The sequence below is a fragment of the Amphibalanus amphitrite genome, unplaced genomic scaffold, assembly GCF_019059575.1.
Source record: "Amphibalanus amphitrite isolate SeventyFive unplaced genomic scaffold, NRLGWU_Aamphi_draft 001337F_arrow, whole genome shotgun sequence".
Lineage (NCBI taxonomy): Eukaryota > Metazoa > Arthropoda > Thecostraca > Balanomorpha > Balanidae > Amphibalanus > Amphibalanus amphitrite.
In genome coordinates this window covers 110,479-129,066 of record NW_024882830.1, presented here as the reverse complement: position 1 = coordinate 129,066, position 18,588 = coordinate 110,479, and the positions used below count along the sequence as shown (strand labels likewise).

The following is an 18,588-nucleotide window of genomic DNA, read 5'->3' as shown; positions in this document are numbered from 1 at the left end:
TTTTGGCATAATCGTGTTTGTCTAGCTCAGGCGCGTTGAATGCTATACTTGGTGTTCGGGTGAAGTCAACTTAACCCTCGCCGGCACAGGCCATTTTGCGTCCTTCGACGGCACAAGGGGGGGGTACGACCCCCCCCCTCGCGTTTGGCCCCTGATCGAGCTAGAGCCTCGTGGAAAAAAACGAGCGTGTTGCCCGTCACGAGAGGAAGCCGATGATACCCAATTTTGGTCCTAGGTCATCGGGTGACCTTCCAGGTCAGGTCAATGACCCGAAAACCTGGAAAATCGGGACCTGTTAGAAAGTCGTAAATTGTGGCTGCTATGTGGTTTTCCGGGGTGCTGATCACGAATATCGTATTAGTTTTGATCAGAGATGATGTCTTTAAGCATTTAGACCAGGTCGGGTCAGGTCAGGTCAGGTCAACCGGTAGGGGTTGTGACGGGTATTCGTAATACGTGTCAACCACCTCTGACAGCTTCGTAACATGTTACGAAGGCGCCAAAACTACTTCGTAAATGTTCAAATGGTTGCTAAATTCGAATTCAGCTCCAAAAACTAGCCTAGAAACATGTAAAACTCGAAAAAGTGAACCGAGGTCACCCGAGGTCACCAAAGGTCAATGACCTGACCTGACCTTCAGGTGACCTTGACACCCATCCTAATGTATGGGAGCAACATCAAATCACATGTTTGAACGTTTGAAACCACGAAAAGCTTGCAAACGCGCGGCTAATGCGAGCCGACATACGCCGAATCGCGATTTCGGCCAAACATGGTCACGGAAAAGAGGTCATAGGTCAAAGGTCATTGGGGTCAGGGTCATGAAATTTTTAGGTTAGGTGTAAAATTGATCAATGCGAGGGTACTGAAAGTTTCGTCGCGATCGGCCGCTTTTTACGCGAGTTATTCGCGAAAAACCTTAGGGGGGGGGGGGTTGCATCCCCCTGTGCCGGCGAGGGTTAAGGTGTTAACCTCGGGTCAAGGTCAGGTCGGAGCCCCTCAGGTCACGAAAATGGTTGAAGGAGGTCATATCGCATATCATTCGATTCGGCAGGTCTTCCTGAGTCCAATGGTGGCTTTCCCGACTCTCTAGCTCCATCTGATCAGGAGTTATTGACGAAAAACTTACATGGCCTTAGTGACGTCATAAATGACGTCACGCAAAATCAACAATGCTAAAGTCAAGCACTGGACCTTGCAAGGAGTGCATGAAACCATTCCCGGTGCCCGAATAGCAGCTCCCAATTTCCCTTGTTGACTTAAAGTGGTGCTAGATCCTGTATTATACTCAATTATGACGTCATAACTTAACAGATTCACGTCATATATTTAGTGCTTGACATCCAAATGATAGCTTACATATGACAGAGAAGGTATGCAAAGTTTTATGAAGTTTGCTTCACTAGTTGTGGAATAGCAAGCAAAAAACTTTTGCGGAAAGGCCACTGGCCTCTCGCTGGAGCGTTTCCGACCAGTGTGCGTCGGTTCTAAGTTGGCGCGCGGATTAATAGCCGAAAAATCGAAAAAGTTTTTTTTTAATTTCGAAAAAACTGGAATATATGGGAATTGTGATAGTCCCTACCACCTACTATCCACATACCAAAGCTGAAATCGACACCTCTTTTTTCGCCATGCTATAGCGAAAAAAGCTGTTCAAAATTGATGACGTCTAATTTTCAAACTAAATTTTTATAGCAATTTTGAGAACTCGTAGCGCAAAACAAAGACCACCATTAGACTCCCCGTGGCGAGCTGCATCGAATCAATAGGTACCCATTTTATGCAAAAATGCCTATCAACTTCGAAATTTGACCTTTTTTACCTGACGTTGACCTGACCTCCACCAGAAAGTGACCTTACCCGTACCTGATGGTTTTACAACCAAAACCATTGAGTTGGAAATGAAAAACTGGACATAAAACATGCATCGCTCAACCTAAGTAAAGTTGGGTTCATGTGCTGACCCTTGTTGACCTGACCTGTGACCTGACCTGGTATTATCAGTGACCTCTAGTAGTAGCGTATGTACTAACTAGGCAACTGACGCCCTATCGCTGATTTTCGACAAAATGCGTTTTACTCGATGTTATAGCGCATTCCCTATTGAAGAACCGTGAACGGTGAAACATTTTGCCTTTGACCTGACCTGTGACGTCATCGGTGGCCCCGAGGTGAATGAAATTCAGTTTCCTTTAACAAATTTGACAGGGCTATCGAACGCCGTTTGAATTTTACGGATCCGTCGAGCAGTTTCGGAGCTCCGATATATAGAAGCAGTTTCGGTGGGTAAAAAATGACCCCCCACCCCCACCCCCACCCCCACCCCACCGCGCGGAAGGTGGCCGGGAGGCCTACCGCCTGCCAGGAGTTCATCGTGCATAGTGGAGTTCATAGTGGAGATATTTTCATTCTGCCTGAAACGATCCTTTGTCCGCTCCGAGGCCTTGCATTGCAAATATGCTTTACAAATAGCATGCAGAATTAAAAGTAGGCTCTGGCGAATCCGTCGTCTTCTGCTTCTGTCGCTGAAAACGCTCGCTCAAAACAGGAATAGGTATGAACGTTTTTTACGACAAAACCTGATTTCGAGAGGTCAACGATATCGTCGATCAAAAAGGTGCACGGTATAACGTTGAGCGATCATGCAACGATAACCCCGACTCTGAGTCGGTAAAATTTTGGCGACTCCGACTCCGACCGATTCCGGCTCCGACTCCGCAGCCCTGTAAACAACCTACAAAACCATGGTCATCAGCTACCATGGTGAACTCGGGCCTGGCGGTTACCACTGACTGCCGCTGACTGCATTTATAGTTTATACCGCCTTCCCATTGGCTGGAAGTGGAAGCCACAGAATTGACCGCTGGGCTAGCAACCGCCGTTGACGTGACAAGGTAGGTACCCACTTGCGGTAGCGAGGGCCCCGTAACACACAGACACTGCTACGATTTCTTAGGGGAAACATCGCACGGTAGAACATCGAGGTGCATACCGCCGGAACCACAACGCCAGGCAAGTTAGCCAACACCATCCAACAGGGAAGAGAGCATGGCCCTGCTAAATTTATTCATCTGCCTGTTCGTGATATTCATTTTGAGAGAAAACCTGGCTGAAGGAGGAGGCGCCTTCCGACGAGAGAGTATCACATTCACCGGAGCCGCCGCGACCACCGCTTTGGCGACCTCGGAGTTGACATGTGCGGTCAAATGTGAAGCGGCAGCGTCGGGTCTCTGTAAAGGGTTCACGCACCACACGAACGGTACTTGTGAGCTGTACAACACGGCAGGTGAGTGGAAAGATCCACTGTGAACTTCTGCACTTCTTTCGATGAGTTAGCCCCCCCCCCCCCCCTCTAACTCGGCTCTTGGGCCACGGCCCACGTATAGCGATACGGGAAAGACGGCGCTCGAAAAAGCGTCATAAATAAGGAAGAAATCACTTGGTCACTTTTTGGTCAGGTCAAAGGCCAGGTCACCAGAGGTTATTGAATGCCAAAAGTCGCCGATGTGTAGGTCAGATTTCAATAATTTTCAACAAATCGACGCACAGCTCGGAAACTAATAAAGCTACAGCGCCACGAAAAAGCGCATTTGATAGCCCAGCTCTTATTAACGCTCTTTCTGAATTATTCTCTCAGATTTGACCTACCGTCGACGGTTTTGCCTGCAGGGGACAAAACTGCCAAAATAGCCGATTTTTCGGAGGCAGTTTTCCTGCAGTAACTTTTGACTCAAACCTTGCACGAGCTTTCTTTTACCAGCATCGTGTTCCTCTCGTGAAGATGCGTCGAATAAAGTATCATTTGACCGTGAAAAGTCAACTTAAAAATTTGACCTCAGGTCAAGGTCATGACCTGACCGGTAAGGGTCAAGTTGCATATCAGTCGATCCTTATCGTCGAGCCGAACACAATTAAGGTGTTTTCATCGCTCTAGCATGCCTCTATCAAAAGTTATTCGCGAAAAAACTGTCAGATACCATTGGTGACCTGAGATGACCTCAGGGGCATAAAAAGCGGCCACGGGTGCAATTTTCATGTTCCGTTTGTCAAAGATATTGGTAATTCAGTGTTTTAGAGTGTTTATAATGACTTCCGTCGAAAAGAGGCGACTTTCAATTTTCTCCCCTTGACTTAGGTTTGAATGGGAGGTCGCAAAATTGACCTGACCTTAGGTCACCGCTATCAAAGTTCAAGATATACATTTTGTACATACTGTTGCTCTTGTCAATCGCTGAAAGTTTTAAAGCGATCGGTCACTCGGTGTAGCTTTACATTGAAACTTTGTATGTAGTGAGGTCAGTTGACCTGACCTGGTGACCTGACCGTAAGTGACCTGGGTCTGAAATTTTCACAACATATGTAGAACAGTTGTATGATAAGGTGTATCAAAAACAGCAGCGCTTCGCGCCGCCGTTTTTGAGATATTCGTGAAAAACTGCAGGGGGTGTTCAAACACCCTCCCCCCAGCAAGGCGCGGGTTAAATATCTAGCCAGTAACGAAACCAATTGTATAATTTCACTATGGGGAGGTGAGATTTTAGGCAATATTTTGTACTAGGTACTTACTTAGTTGCAGTTACACCTATGCATGGTTACTCCCGTCCCCGATGCTATCAAATCAACCTCTGCTTTTTTACAGCGACACTGCTACCAGGAGGAGCTAACGCGGGAATGCGAAGCTTCCGAAAAATACATCTGGCTGCAGGTATTAACCCTATTAGTGGCAGGGGGGGTTGTTTTTATCCACCCCTCAGGTTTTTCGGGAATATCTCCGAAACCGCTGAAGCTACGATGCTGACATTTTCTGACTTTTCCTAAAACTAAATTGGGCACATTCCCTGAAAATTTCAAGTTCATAACTTTACCAGGGGCGGCTCCAGAGCACTGGGAATTGGGGGTCCTATTCGTGAAGCGAGTCATTTGGGCGAAGATCACGATGCTGCACCAGTTTTACGAACAGTGAATGAAAGGTATCATGTGATAACATATACAAAGTTATTGTGCATCCTCTTTTGACACGTTTTTGCTATAATAGGCGGATCCAGGCGTCCAAAAAGGGGGGTTATTTTTTACCTCCCAACATAGGTGCCCTGACACCGCCTATGCATGACCAATACAATTTTAGTCGTTCTCTCATAAGAAAATTGTAACATAACAAGACCATTGCCACCCTTTTTAGAAACAGTACCAACAAAAACCTTATTTACTATACTTTTTGTGTACCCCCAATCTCAACGATCTGTATCCGCCTATGATTTTTGAAAATGCATATTTTTAGGATCCATGTAAATTCCTGGTTCATTCTCTATCGATCGGCAAAAGTTGCGTTAAGATTGGTTCAGAAACCTGGCCGTGATAAACAGTCTAAAATGTATCTGCAATTTGCCCGTTTTTACCCCCCTCTACCCCCCTATTGACATTTTTTATTTTCTTTTTTTTAGAAATGTAGATCTCGTTGAGTCAAATCGAATGCCGTTTGAATTTTGAAAATCGGCCGGTTAGATCTCGAGATATCAAGGGGGGGTCGTAAACAGCCCCCCCCCCCCCTGCCACTAATATGGGGTAGCCAGGAGCCTGCCACTAATAGGGTTAAATTGACTTGTGCTCAATGCTTATTCTGTAAAAGCTAAAGTAATCGTGACTTTTTAGATTTCCCATGTACCTACAAAAGTCAAAATTATGGGGTAACCTTTAATAATGTAGTATTCATAGTCTAAATTGCTTCCCATTTGCTTGCTTCTCGAATTGCTTATGTTCGGCTATTCCTTGCAAATAATACAGATACTATCATCATGGTGACGGCATGGACTCGGATTTTCTCCGTTAATGAAATGGATTCCCATGCATGTCACTATGTGAGACTGTTGAATGTTGGACTGTTTGCAGATGGCTCTACGGTGTCTTGCGCCTGTCCGGGTGACTTCAGCCGCTGTGCCGGCCGCTGTCTGATCCGACCCCCTCAGGAGCTCGGTTTTACCGAAGCTAAAGCCGCCTGCGTCTCGCTGGGCGCCCACCTGGCCGTGCCCCGCTCTGCAGAGGAGAACCAGTGCGTTCTGACCATGGCGGCTGGAGTTGACGCCTGGATCGGACTGTCAGAGCATGGCGAGGACGGAGTGTTCGTGGCAGAGGACGGAGGAGAGCCCATGACGACCGTGGACATCCCTTTCTGGGGTGCCGGGGAGCCCAACTCTGCTATCACTTACAACTGCGTGCAGATCTGGTCTGTGAGTAAGGGCTGGGACGACACTTCCTGCAGTGAGCAGAAGGCATTTATTTGTCAGCTCCAGGCCTAGAACAAAGCCGAGTGTCACCGAGCCTCATTGTGGCGTCACAAACTGGATTATTGCGACGCCACACAATTTTCCGCTATAACGTCAAAAGCACACTGAAAAATCATTGAAATTAATAAAAAAACATCACCGCAGACCTCGATCTCAGCAGCTCGTAACGGTGCCGGCTACGCTTATCTTGCAAGGTTCGCTGATGACGACATGAATACGAGTACGTGGTTCCACTCATGATTGATCAGTTTAGCTGAACGTTTTTTTTTTTTTTTTGCTTAATAAATGTTAATTCTACAGAATTGTTGAATAAGTAGAGCGACCCAACAAAACCTCAGGGCACAGCTCGGAGCGCAGCAGGGGCGTTGCCAGGTCACAGAGGACGCGGTGACAGGGGCGGCGTCAGGTCAGAAAGGACAGGGGTCAAGATGGAGGGGACGTGGGTCGCAGCAGAGTATATAACAGACGGTGGCAAAGACAGTGCAAGGTCTCCGTTTCCGTCGATTCCATCCTCAGAATACTGAAATCCTTCTTCTCCACGCCGCAACCCTCAGGCTCCGGGCTGGACAGGCACCTACATATATCTCATGCGGGCTGCTCCCTTGGAGCGGCACCGCTGCTCCCGAGGGAGCGCACCCCGTAGCCGGGTGCAGTGAGTGGTTGGAGGACTGGTCGGCCTGTCCATTCGGACGGGCTCAGCCCTGGCGGCTCTCTAGGGTGTCTGCCGAGACCAATGTCTCTCCCTAATTCCTATCATCCTTCCGGCTCTGAAATGGTCTTGTCAGACCGAAAGGGCCAGGGGCCTAACCCAACAAAACAAAACAAACAGTGCAAGGTCAGCATAGGCCTCAGGTCCGTGTCGCTAAGCGCTAAGCTGAGCTTAGCAGGCATCCGGGCCAGGAAACACCCTGTTTTGGCGATCCCCGCCCTCAAATGTCATTTCACTCATCTCCGTCATGAAGGGGGACGCTAGAGCAGAGGTTGGACGTCAGTCTCTCCCGATTTCCACCGATACCGAGGAAAATGGTTGCCTGAGGGCTTAGACGCTATTCTCTCTTTAATGAGAGAATAGCGAAGTTTTGATGCGATAACTGTAACCGCGGTGTCCTTCAGTTTTGCTCACACAAGCCAGTGGCAGTCCCGTGTCCACCAACCGCCAGACCATCCACATCAGGAGCTTCAATATCGAGCGCCGGAGCGACTCAAACCGGGTTCCGCCTTCCGGAGTTCAACGCTGTATGAACCGAGCTACATGTATGTACAAACTATATTTCACGACTGCGATACCTCTGAAACATTATTTCTTACATTATCAACGACCACGGGCGCTGCAGTCTGGACCGCGACTTAATTCCGCTGTCCTATTGGCTGTCGGTCGACGTTGAGTACTGGTGTCTTAGCAACCTCCGTCGGAGCGCCAAAGCTCTTTGACCAAGGCCACCTATAGGCAGTCACCGTCGCACCTTCGTACAAGCAAAGCTCGCCGCTGTGCACACAGGTACAGACAGACATACACACAGGGCCGAAAGAGCCCACTTCACCAATCATTCTGGCATGGCTCTTCTAAATATAATTATACCTCTGTTTTTGACATCCATCTGGGTTGAAAATCTGTCCGAAGTAGCAGGCGCATTCCGACGAGAGAGTATCACATTCACCGGAGCCGCCGCGACCACCGCTTTGGCGACCTCGGAGTTGACCTGTGCGGTCAAATGTGAAGCGGCAGCGTCGGGTCTCTGTAAAGGGTTCACGTACCACACGAACGGTACCTGTCAGCTGTACAATACGGCAGGTGAGTGGAAAGATCTACTGTGAACTTCTGCACTTCTTTCGATGAGTTATGTCAGAGTCAGTTATTTGAAATCGCCGTCAGGTTCACTTATTAGCATAGGTATAATTAACGTCATAACTCATAATAACTTCTGACTTTAAACGAAAGTCTGGAAACGCACAGATTAGGTACCTATGTTCGTTGCAATTCCGGCGTGACTGTCTTGAGATACACTATACAGGTCAAATGTCATCTGCGCCTAACTGTGGGCACTGAAAGTTTTGTCGCCATCGGCTGCTTTTTTAGAGTTATTCACGAAAAACAGAGGTGGTACCATCCGACCCTCTGAGCCCCCGTATAAGTGCCTGAGTTAACCCGCGCCCCGCTGGGGTCCTGGATTTCCACGCCCTTCTGGGGCTGGGGTGTTTGAACTCCCCCCACCCTTCTAACTCGGCTCTTGGGCCACGTATAGCGATACGGAAAGACGGCCTTCGAAAAAGCGTCATAAATAAGGAAGTAGGTAATCACTTGGTCACTTTTTGGTCAGGTCAAAGGCCAGGTCACCAGAGGTCATTGAATGCCAAAATTCGTCGATTTGTAGGTCAGATTTCAACAATTTTCAACAAATCGACGCACAGCTCGTAAGCTAATAAAGCTACAGCGCCACGAAAAAGCGCATTTGATAGCCCTACTCGTATTAACGCTCTTTCTGAATAATCCTCTCAGATTTGACCTACCGTCGACGGTTTTGCCTGCAGGGGACAAAACTGCCAAAATAGCCGATTTTTTCGGAAACAGTTTTCCTGCAATAACTTTTGACTCAAACCTTACACGAACTTTCTTTTACCAGCATCGTGTTCCTCTCGTGAAGATGCGTTGAATGAAGTATCATTTGACTGTGAAAAGTCAACTTAAACATTTGACCTCAGGTCAAGGTCATGACCTGACCAGTGAGGGTCAAGTTGCATATCAGTCGATCCTTATCGTCGAGCCGAACACAACTAAGGTGTTTTCATCGCTCTAGCATGCCTCTATCAAAAGATATTCGCGAAAAACTGTCAGATACCAATGGTGACCTGAGATGACCTCAGGGGCATAAAAAGCGGCCATGGGTGCAATTTTTATGTTCCGTGTGTCAAAGATATTGGTAATTCAGTGTTTTAGAGTGTTTATGATGACTTCCGTCGAAAAGAGGCGACTTTCAATTTTCTCCCCTTGACTTAGGTTTGAATGGGAGGTCGCAAAATTGACCAGACCTTAGGTCACCGATATCAAAATTTCAAGATAAACATTTTGTACATACTGTTGCTCTTATCAATCGCTGAAAGTTTCAAAGCGATCGGTCACTCGATGTAGCTTTACATTGCAACTTTGTATGTAGTGAGGTCAGTTGACCTGACCTGGTGACCTGACTGTAAGTGACCTGGGTCTGAAATTTTTACAACATATGTAGAAAAGTTTTATGATAAAGTGTATCAAAAAACGGCAGCGCTTCGCGCCGCCGTTTTTGAGATATTCGTGAAAAACTTCAGGGGGTGTTCAAACACCCTCCCAGCAAGGCGCGAGCTAAATATCTAGCCAGTAACGAAACCAATTGTATGATTTCACTATGAGGAGGTGAGATTTTAGGCAATATTTTGTAGTGTTAAGTTGCAGTTATACCTATGCAGTTACTCCCGACCCCGATGCTATCAAATCAACCTCTGCTTTTTACAGCGACACTGCTACCAGGAGGAGCTAACGCGGGAATACGAAGCTTCCGAAAAATACATCTGGCTGCAGGTATTGAATTGACTTGTGCTCAATGCTTATTCTGTAAAAGCTAAAAAATCGTGATTTTTTAGATTTCCCATTTCAAAAAATTGGGGTAACCCTTAATAATGTAGGTATTCGTAGTCTAAATTGCTTCTCAAGTTCTTACTTATTCGGCTATTCCTTGCAAATAATACAGACAGATACTATCATCATATGACGGCATGGACTCGGATTTTCTCCGTTAATGAAATGGATTCCCATGCATGTCACTATGTGAGACTGTTGAATGTTGGACTGTTTGCAGATGGCTCTACGGTGTCTTGCGCCTGTCCGGGTGACTTCAGCCGCTGTGCCGGCCGCTGTCTGATCCGACCCCCTCAGGAGCTCGGCTTCACCGAAGCTAAAGCCGCCTGCGTCTCGCTGGGCGCCCACCTGGCCGTGCCCCGCTCTGCAGAGGAGAACCAGTGCGTTCTGACCATGGCGGCTGGAGTTGACGCCTGGATCGGACTGTCGGAGCATGGCGAGGACGGAGTGTTCGTGGCAGAGGACGGAGGAGAGCCCATGACGACCGTGGACATCCCTTTCTGGGGTGCCGGGGAGCCCAACAATCGTTCAACGGTTAACTGCATGCAGATATGGCAAAACGCCTGGGATGACACAGACTGCGACTGGCCTCAGAAATTCATGTGCCAACTGCGGCTCTGGAACCGACCGGATTGCGCGTAAAAAAGGCTGATGTGACGTCACGAATTCTGGCATGATAACGTCACAAGTACCTTGAGAGAATAGATCTTCGATCGAGAAGGATCGAGATCTAAAAAGATAACGGGGAAAATAAGTTTTAGTACTGCACGAGTTGCACGAATTTCGTTATTAGGTGTAGTCATTCGGTGTGGTGTAGACCCCACTGCACTTGTTCTCCCCTGCAAAGACAGGTCTTGAATTACTCCTTTGTATATTTAATGAAGCTAGTTGACCCTCTCTCTGGTGCATAGCGGCGAAACACCTTCAATTAAGGGGGGGGGGGGCACTGCCGACTTTTGGTCCCATTCTTTCCATGCAACGCCCATGGGGGCATGTTAAATGCCAAAATCGAAGGGGGCACGTTGCCCCGGGGCCCGGTGCCCTCTCCGTTGTATTGTATTGTATTGTATTCACATTGCGCAATCGTTCCATGGACTCATGGCTATTATGATTGACATGTCATAATGACGAGAGAGATGATAAAAACACACGCACGCACATAACATTCCATTCAGTCTGCGTCCGACAGCCAGCTAACCGCTGCTATACTGGTTTGTTATCAGGTGATCTCGGAGGTTTGCTCTAAACTGCCGCGGTCCCATATCTCGGAGACATTGCGGCAGGGTATTATACTCCGCGACGGCGGCGAACAGAAACCGCCGGCGGCCAGACTCAGAGCGTATCGCGGGCCTGTGGAGCTGGCCGGCCTGCCTGGTGTCACGGTGGTGAACATCACCGCGTGTCACCAGACTGCCGTGCAGTTGCTCTGGTTGGCCGGTGGACAGCATCTGCTTCAACAGGGTCATCGAGTGGTACCTGTACATGTTGGCGGCTGACATCCACCTCAGGTCCCTCAGTACGTCACTAATATGGTCGTATTTCCGACGTCCCGAGATGACACGTGCGCCAAAGTTCAGCAGCTTCTGCAGCCGAGCTGTCTGGGTGATGCCGCATACACCGTACACACTAATACAGTATCGTATGGCGGATAGCACGAGCGACTGTACAATGGTGATGAGCGTGTTTTGGGGGAGGGCGTGTCTGCTGTGGCTCAGTCCACTGAGTAAGCCAGTACAGCGCCGCACCACATCGCTGACATGCGCCGAGAACGTCATACTCCGGTCGAAAATCACGCCTAGGTTTTTGACCGTGCTCGATTCCGTACCTAATAGTGGCGCCCATGAACTCCACCTGTATCTCGGGCATCGCACGGAGGTTCGGTCCAGTGCCCATGACAATGAGCTGGGTTTTGTTCGCATTCACCTTAAGTCCATTTTTCCGAAACCAAAGTGATAGAGCTGCCAGATCTAACTCTAAGTTGCGGACCATCGCGCCACTATCTCGGGGACTTCCAAACACCGCCATCTGTACATCGTCGGCATATTGCACTAAGCACCTGTCGTGCGCGACGTCTGCGTCCTGGTACAGGGGCATGTCTGCCGCATAGATGGTATACATGAGGGGCCCCAAGGCGGACCCCTGGTAGGTTCCAATGGGGTTTACCTACCGTTCCGCCGCCTATGCTCTGGTGTGGATCTCAGCCAGCTTCGCCGTGGGGGGGGGGGGGGGGGCTTTCGGCTGCACCTGATTATTTCGAATAAAGATGCGGAAAAGTAATCGGTAGCTCCAACTCAGTTCTTTCAGAATTATAAAGTTCATTTTTCAGTCAAATCAACGCTGATGTCACTGGAGGTTAGAATTTGCCTATAATTTTTCCCCGATTTTGATCAGTTTTCGAAAATCGGTGCTAAAGCTCGTGAGCCAAAACAGCTGTAGTCGCGGAAAAGCGAAGCATTCGATAGTCCTTTAACCTTCGCCCCAGTGTAACCTTTAACCTTCGATCTGTATTGATGAGCCCAACACCTAACATGCTTTTCATTTTACGACCTGAAATTTGACCTTTCGAGTGACTGCTGGCCATTAGTTGCAACCTTCCATTGTGTATGGGCAAATATATGTTATGATCTGAAAGATTCTGTGGTTTTGACGCGTTCGTTTAAGGGGGAGACAGTTCTTATCCCTATTGGTTTATTATTGTGGGGTCACAAAGATGGTCCGAGGACGCATGACACCTTTAACATTAGCCCTATGGGCGTTGCATGGAAAGAATGGGACCAAAAGTCGGCAGTGTCCCCCCTTAATTGAAGGTGTTCCGCCGCTACTGGCCATTGCACCAACCAAAGAACAGATATATGGATTTATCCTTTTTTTGCACGAATGTGCCCCACTCTCCCCTACTTCTAATCCTCCCAAAAGCGTGACCACGCATTCAACACTCAGATTTTCCTCCTACTAAAGACTTAACTTCGCGCCCACTCGTAATGTCCAGGCTACGCTGCAACTGTCATGCCTACCTACATGTGTGCCGTCACACCAACGTCTTTTCTATTCGTGTATAGAGCGCTATGCAATGGTCATATCACTGAAGCTTAACGCTACATAGACCGTGAATAGTCGTGCTGTGCGAACGATGCATGAATAACAGCTTCGATATATAATGCATTGAACTCGCAAATCACATTACTATCAGCCCGTGTATCAGTAAACCTTAGCCACCATACAAGTATAGCGCACATTTGCAGTTGGTTAGCTGGTCGGCGCGGTACGGAACTTTGCGCTCGTATTGTGACAGACATGCTCTGCATTAATCATGTTGAATCGAGGAATCCTAGGATCATTACGACAAACATTGCGTCCATCAAGTGTGCTACAAACGTTGAAACAGGACGTGAACACCGTCAAGCATGGTGCATCAATGGTACGGACAGAGGTGCCTGCAACCGATGCAAGCGAGTGATTTATTTAAATGGGCTCTCGCATGCGATGTTCTGGCAGCCGAAAGAATCTGTATATAAGCTGTACGGCTACCGGCTAGCTTGGAAACTAACCGTCGGGCACCGTTCCCCTCTAACTATACGTAGAAGCAGCGCGTCATTTTTCACTATAAGTTCTTGATTGCGAGAGCGGCGAATAGCCTTTTGGCATCGTGGATGAAAAAGGCCGTAGCTGGTGAGGGTAGCTTGTACATAGTACTTATGCCACATATAGATAGGTATAGGTATGTACAGTCCACAGCAGAAGTAATGTGGGGTTTCAGTCATGGGTATGTTCTGCTTCTGAAGCTTAGGAACGATTAGCCAGACTACAATGAAACTTTGAATGTAGCTTATATGTATCGTCACCCTTGCAGCTGCAACTTTAGCTATTGACATCTTCTTTTCGATCACTCCGCATTATACAATCGCCAGTCAAAGCCAACCGTTGAGATTGGTAAAACCCTACATTACTTTAGCGGTGGGCTGTACGTATGTATCTACCTACCTACAGCCTACATATTTCATTGTTCATTGTTCTGCACTGCTGTATGGAGACACAGTCGTTTATATGGCCTTGGACACAGCTTTAATGGGTTATCCCTTAAATATGCATAAACTCAAGGGCTTTGTCAATTCTGATAAAAGATTAAGAGAGGTAACCCTTTGAGTGTGAATTGTGAGGTATGTTAACGGTTATTGTCAGACAAATTATGACTAAAACACACAAAATGCTCAGCAATGGTCTATAATCGTTCTCCAGCATATGCCTTCCTTATAAATGGGGACAAGCGCGACTGTAACTAAAGCTCTCGCTTGTGGCTTTTCAGGTGAACAGCTTATGAAATATGAATCGCTTATGATGCTAAATTATTCTGCACGGTGCTGACGAAGGGGTGGGTGTTTTTACGCCCAACCCCCCTCGGATTTTTCGCGAATATCTATAACCAGTAAAACGCCTTTTGGGGCGACCAACGGAGCGAGCGAGAGGACGGGCCTTGCACGTGCGAAATTGCGAGGGGGTACCTCCAACTAACTTGTGCACTGCACCCTACTAACCGGTCTTTAGCGATGTGCCAAATTTCAGCGCAATCGGCCTAGCCGTTCTCGAGATCTGGAAGCGGCACACTGCACGTGCGCACGTGCAAGCGGGGTCCAACCTGACTTTTGCACGGCACCCTACTACATAACTGATCCCCAACCGTGTACCAAATTTGAGCGCAATCGGCCCAGCCGTTCTCGAGATCTGGGAGCGCCCCCTGCACGTGCGCACGTGCTGTAGCACCCCAACCTGAACACATGCAGATGAATTATCTGATGGAGACCTAACTGTGTACCGAGTTTCAATTCAATCGGCCCAACCCGGAGTTTTATAGCCTTGGCCCAACCGTTGTGCCGTTATTGAGGTTGCAATTTTGGGGGTTCTTAAAAAATGTCCAACTTTACCACGCGCCACGTGCGGTGGTTGGCAAGAACGCATGGTGGCCATCACACCACAGAACTTTTACGTCCAAGTGACATTCAGTAAAGAAGACCGCTTGTCAATCGGATGTCCCGTTCCTAAGATATTAGCTTTTGAAGAGCGTCCCCACGGCCGGCCGGCCGGCCGCTCATACTCAGGATTTTCCCTTAATTCAGTATGAGACTCCGCTCGCTTCGCTCGCTCCGTAAAAAAAAAAACAGCGGAGCGCAGCGCCGCCGTTCTTGGCACACCTGTTCATACATCTTTTCCGCACATCGGTAAAAATTTCAGATCCGGGTCATTCAAGGTCAGGTCACCAGGTCACGTCAAGTGGCCTTACCTCAGAAAAATTCCAATGCTCGCGTAGCTACACCGACTGAATGATGCTTTGAATCTGTGGCAGCGATTGCTAAAGGCCGCCGTCCACTGCGACGGAATTCCGTCCGGAGTCCGTCCGGAATGTCGCCGCACGCTGGCCGCATCCGGTCCGGATGCGGTCCGGATGCGGTCCGGATGCGGAGAGCTAATAAATGTTTCCTATCACTTATTACCAAATAAAATATTGCAAGTAACCAGCAGCGAATACTCTTGCCATTCTAAGGAAATAATTTTTACTTACTTCATGATGATCGAGTTCCAATTCTTCGTACAATTCACAATGTTTGCCTCCGATACGGCCCCAAACCACGTCTGTTCCGGACGTTCCGGATGCGTTTTCCGCAGAAAAGTTCAACGCGTCGGACATCACTCTTCCGTCTCCGTAGCAACCGCATCCGAAACGCATGCGGAGAGCTGACGGAAAATCAACAGCTGATTGCCGTTCGGATGCGGTCCGGACGGAGCGCACACGATTTCCGTACGGACCGGATGCGCCCATAGGGTCGTTAGGCGGCACGGGCGGACATCGATAGCAGCGCCTCTATCGGTCACTAGGGAAAGCTGGGCTGTAGGCGACGATATACCGGCTGAGTTGTCACACGTTGAATAGGTTTATAGCCATCCGTCTTGTGAAAAAGTTGAACTTTTGCCTTTAATATTTCTACAGGCAATTTTAGAAGTGTCTTCACATGGATTACAAAACCGTTTAGGTTATTGTATTCACTTCAAGCCTTCCCTATTGTTCTTGATGATGCGGGAACTATTTCTAATTAGTGTTTCTAGCTTAGTAAAAGAACATACTGTGCAAACGATGAAAAAAGCATAAATGGAAGATTTTAAATGCAATTTTCTCTAACAATTAATGGTAAATTCTCTACATATCAAGGAAAAGGTGCATGCTATTTGATAATTTAAAGTTCTTGGGGCCAGTTGTTTTCTTCTTTTCTTACGTCGCCCCAATGGCCGCGAATACACTTGTGATAACGCCTATCGTTCTGTGTTAAATTCCGTACGGACCGCACGCGTTCCGCACAGTGGACGGCGGCCTTAACAGTATGCATAAAATGTCTGTCTCGGAATTTTGATATCTGTGACCTAAGGTCTGGTCAATTTTGTGACCTCCCCATTATAAATCAATGGGAGAAAATTGAAATACGTCTCTTTTGAACGAGTGTCGTTCTAAACACTCAAGTCTCAAACATCCGTTTATGCGTAAACATGACACATTGAATCGAAAAATTGCACCCGTGACCCTCTGTGTTTCCCTGAGGCCAAATCAGGTCATGAAAGGTCCCCAGCAGTTTTTGACTATAACTTTTGATAGAGACGTGCTGGAGCGGTGAAAACACCTCATATGTGTTCAGATCGACGATACGGATCGACTTACGAGTATACGCAGCATGACCCTTTCCGCGGTCAGGTCGTGACCTTGACTTGTGGTCAAATTTTCAAACCTATTTTTAAGGTCAAGTTATAGTTCATTCGACGCGTCTCGAGAGGAACACCTTGCTGGCAAAAGTTATGTCGTGTTTGGTCAACATGTTGCAGTGTCCCAAAATTGCATTTGGGCTTGGGTGTCAGAGGGGGAAATTCCTCACCAAATAAGGAGATGAGAGTGGAAAATTGCCGGCCAGCTGCATCCCAAAGAGTGAAAAAGGTCAGGATATCCTACACTTGTATGCATGTGTAATATAGGTATTAGGTAACGTATGTTATGAAATGAACATCCGCTCGAATGCTTTTTTCATTACAATTAGGAGTGGAAAATCGATCTAAAAAGAAGAAGGTGAGAGTGAAAAATGATTTTCATTTGGATGTCAGTTCCCACCCAAATTGACAAATTTTGGGACACTGACATGTTGACGTGATAACTGCAGTTATCACGGAAAAACACATTTTCGTAAAATTGGCTATTTTCAGAGCCTCTGGAATCTGAATGTTTAACCGTTGAACTCAGGTCAAATCTGAGGACAGTTTCCGGAAAGGCCTTTGAAAGAGCGAGCTATCGAATAGGGTAAGGTGCCTAATTAGCGACCCTTTCCGATTTGCGACCTACCTCCCTACAGAAAAACTGGCGGGAGAAAACAGGGTAAAAACATCGTCAAAAGGTCAGCCATACTTTGGTTATCAAATTAAATTATTTTACGGTTGTCGATGTTTCTGGTGGGACGTTTCAGGTGAGTTTAAATGAAAATGACGAGTTTCTTATCCAAAACGTGTGTGTTTGGGCCCTCTCTGATGAAAAGCGATGCACATTAGGATGATGCACCTTTTTTATTCTGAATCGACATTCCTTTTTCAATTGATTGCCGTTTTCCCAAAGTGAATCGCTTAACCGTGCACAGCATGGCGGTTAAAAATGTGTCGCAACTCATATTTCCTATTTGCGCCTGACATGGTCGCAAATAGCTCAAGAAGGGAAAGAAAGGGGAAAGGAGAGAAATGAAAATGAGGTGTTGCTGAAGCTTGCAATGTGTGGCAGGGGATGTCAAATGTCGTCACCGACTGCAGGGGTGCCGAATTCAGCGCGGACCTCGAATATCATACGAGATAGCCCGCAAAATTTGGGTTTCCGCCTTCTTTTCGCCTTCGGTGCATCACGTGATCAGTTTTTACTTACATAAATGTGTTGGATAAACGTTCCTGTTCGAGTGATTGAGTGAGCTTTGCGTATAGGTTACCTTTTTGAGATAATATTACATCTTTTCAGGGGAAACCCATAGACTTATTAGCGACCCTCCCTGGTCGCTAATCGGGAAGAGTTCCCTATTAGCGTTTTTTGCAATGGTTTGCTAAAATGCTCACTACAAATAATTTAGTGAATATTGGGGCAGAAAATGACTATTTTTTAATCGAAAAATGAACGACCTCTCCGAAAATCAAGCCAGTAATACAGTGGCACCCACAGAGCGTGAGCAATGACGGTTCAAATTAAGGGGGTCGCTAATTAGGCACCTTACCCTACGCTATTCTCCGGCACTGTAGATCTAGGCATTGGTTCCCGAGCTGTGCGTCGTTATTTCGAAAATTGTTGAAATAAACTAACTTTGACCTTTGATGACCTCTGGTGACCTGACCATTGACCTGACGTAAACAATTACTGATGACCTATTTCCTTCATTATTTTTTACACTTTTTCGATTGCCGCTTACCGCGTGTCGCTACGCGGCCCAGAAACTGAATTAGACGGGGAGAGGGGGGCACACTACAGAAAACTCAGACCACCAGCACGGCGCAGGTTATTCGCAATATGTGGTGTGTACTGAGTATCGAGCGGCGGGCTGGGTAAGCAAAAAGCATAGTGCGTGTGAGGCCAGTCCGCCGTATGTTTGCCTCCGGCGGGAAAGGCGTGTCCGCCGGGTGAAAGGCAGCGGTTGGCCGGC

General features: G+C 47.5%; 2 protein-coding genes across 2 annotated transcripts; both read left to right on the top strand.

Annotated features, from left to right (window-relative positions):
- Nucleotides 1–2,957: 2,957 nt before the first annotated feature.
- On the top strand, nucleotides 2,958–6,581 carry LOC122372257 (lectin BRA-3-like). Its single transcript, XM_043349217.1, has 3 exons — nucleotides 2,958–3,287; nucleotides 4,641–4,706; nucleotides 5,888–6,581. Exons 1-3 carry the CDS (start codon nucleotides 3,050–3,052, stop codon nucleotides 6,292–6,294), a joined length of 711 nt encoding a protein of 236 aa, XP_043205152.1. The 5' UTR covers nucleotides 2,958–3,049; the 3' UTR covers nucleotides 6,295–6,581.
- A 3,081-nt stretch (nucleotides 6,582–9,662) lies between these two features.
- LOC122372260 (pulmonary surfactant-associated protein A-like) lies at nucleotides 9,663–10,534 on the top strand. The gene is made up of 2 exons (XM_043349225.1): nucleotides 9,663–9,670; nucleotides 10,153–10,534. Exons 1-2 carry the CDS (start codon nucleotides 9,663–9,665, stop codon nucleotides 10,532–10,534), a joined length of 390 nt encoding a protein of 129 aa, XP_043205160.1.
- The last annotated feature ends 8,054 nt before the right edge of the window (nucleotides 10,535–18,588 follow it).